Source organism: Nematolebias whitei, chromosome 2 (genome assembly GCF_014905685.2).
Source record: "Nematolebias whitei isolate Nwh7 chromosome 2, NemWhi1, whole genome shotgun sequence".
In the NCBI taxonomy this organism is placed as follows: domain Eukaryota; kingdom Metazoa; phylum Chordata; class Actinopteri; order Cyprinodontiformes; family Rivulidae; genus Nematolebias; species Nematolebias whitei.
In genome coordinates, this window is record NC_056499.1 from 3,719,094 (window position 1) to 3,720,729 (window position 1,636).

Consider the following 1,636-nt stretch of genomic DNA (forward strand, 5'->3'; position numbering starts at 1 on the left):
ATGGCATGGTATGGCATGGTATGGTATGGCATGTATGGCATGGTATGGCATGGTATGACATGGCATGGTATGGCATGACATGGCACGGTATGGCATGGTATGCCATAGAATGGTATGGCACGGTATGGCATAGCATGGCATGATATGGCATGGTATAGTATGGTATGGTATGGCATGGTATGGTGTGATATGGCATAGCATGGCATGGTATGGTATGGTATGGCATGGCATGGTATGGTATGGCATGGTATGGTATGGCACGATATGGTATTTGATGTATTTTTCAGAAATCATTTAACCTGTCACTCACTTGAATAGTTACAGTAATATAAATTTCATTTCTGTAGCTAATTGGGCCTTGGTGCTTTGGCTATCTTCTTTCATTCAATTTCAGCAAATCCTTGAAAGATTTACATTTGTAGTTTCTGAGTAGCTGCTTTGTGTTTATTAAACTTATATTTCAGGACATGTCAATTATAATAATTTAGCCATCTATTAAATATTCAAAATATCATAAACTGCTGCAAACCAAAACAATAGGCCAAAAGTTCATGTTGCCAGTTACTGTAACTATTTATTTCTTGGAATGGTTCAGATTTGACCTTTGTTGTTGCTTTCTTGATGTTCCATGTAGTGGTGCATCATTTCCAACACGTTGGACGGGCCAGAAGACACACTAATGTCACCCTGTTGGACAAAGTTTCCATTAGAGCACTTTATGTAATTCACATTATTCATGAATGCAGATAGAGTTGGTGTTGTACAGTAATCCAAGGATCCTCCAACAGTAGAGATGCAGTCATACGGTACGCAGGATTTGGCTTAAGAAGGTGAGTCAACACTTTTTTTGCTGTGGAGACAAACTTAAGCCAGTCAGTGTGTGAGTTACAATCTAAACTCAGTGCTTTGCATTAACTGTTTTTAAAAGTATGAACGAAGATAAAGTTTCACCTGCATCACTGACAGTTTCCCAAATGGGTTGATCAAATTTAATTTCCTTGGTCATGATCTTCTTTATTAGATTTTCCTTAGTTTTGGAATAAAATGGAGGTATTCCACACAGCCTACAGAGGGACATACTCAAGCTCAGCAAGTGAACATATACCTGGAAACAATATTATGTGTGTCTACTTACAGTATATACATAATGACTCCAATACTCCAATTATCACACCAGTTGCTATAACCACGGCCACTCATCATTTCCGGTGCTAAAAGGTACATGTGGCATGTGAACAGCATGGTTTACTTTGACATCGCACAAAGATGAAGGCATAAAGGAACTGCTTGAAACGTGCTTTAATACATGTTTATCTTCTGAGATGCTTTAAAAAGATAATAAGGAAAAACTATACTGTGGATATCATGTTCTGTCAACAAATTCACTAAAATATTGGGCATGACGTACAGGAGCCAAATAACAAATATTGTGGAAATTTGGGGTTAAAGCCGGTGGATTTACTGAGCTGTAAAAAGTCTATGCATTAATTTAAGTGCAGTAAAGAAGATGCTTTGAGCTCGTTAGTCCCACAACCCAATTCCCTCTGTTTGGAAACAAAGTCGGGTTGAACACACACACACACACACACATATATATATATATATATATATATATATATATATATATATATATATA

At 37.2% G+C, this 1,636-nt stretch overlaps 1 protein-coding gene across 1 annotated transcript in view; it reads right to left on the reverse strand.

Moving 5' to 3' along the window:
• stk33 (serine/threonine kinase 33) overlaps positions 1-1,636 on the reverse strand; it is an 18,382-nt gene that overhangs the window by 1,688 nt on the left and 15,058 nt on the right. The window contains exons 8-11 of the mRNA XM_037692737.1: positions 1,136-1,211; positions 952-1,064; positions 765-850; positions 603-687 (exon numbers count right to left, since the gene is read on the reverse strand). Of these exons, the coding sequence (XP_037548665.1) occupies positions 603-687; positions 765-850; positions 952-1,064; positions 1,136-1,211 (360 nt within the window). The remainder of the gene's footprint in view (positions 1-602; positions 688-764; positions 851-951; positions 1,065-1,135; positions 1,212-1,636) is intronic.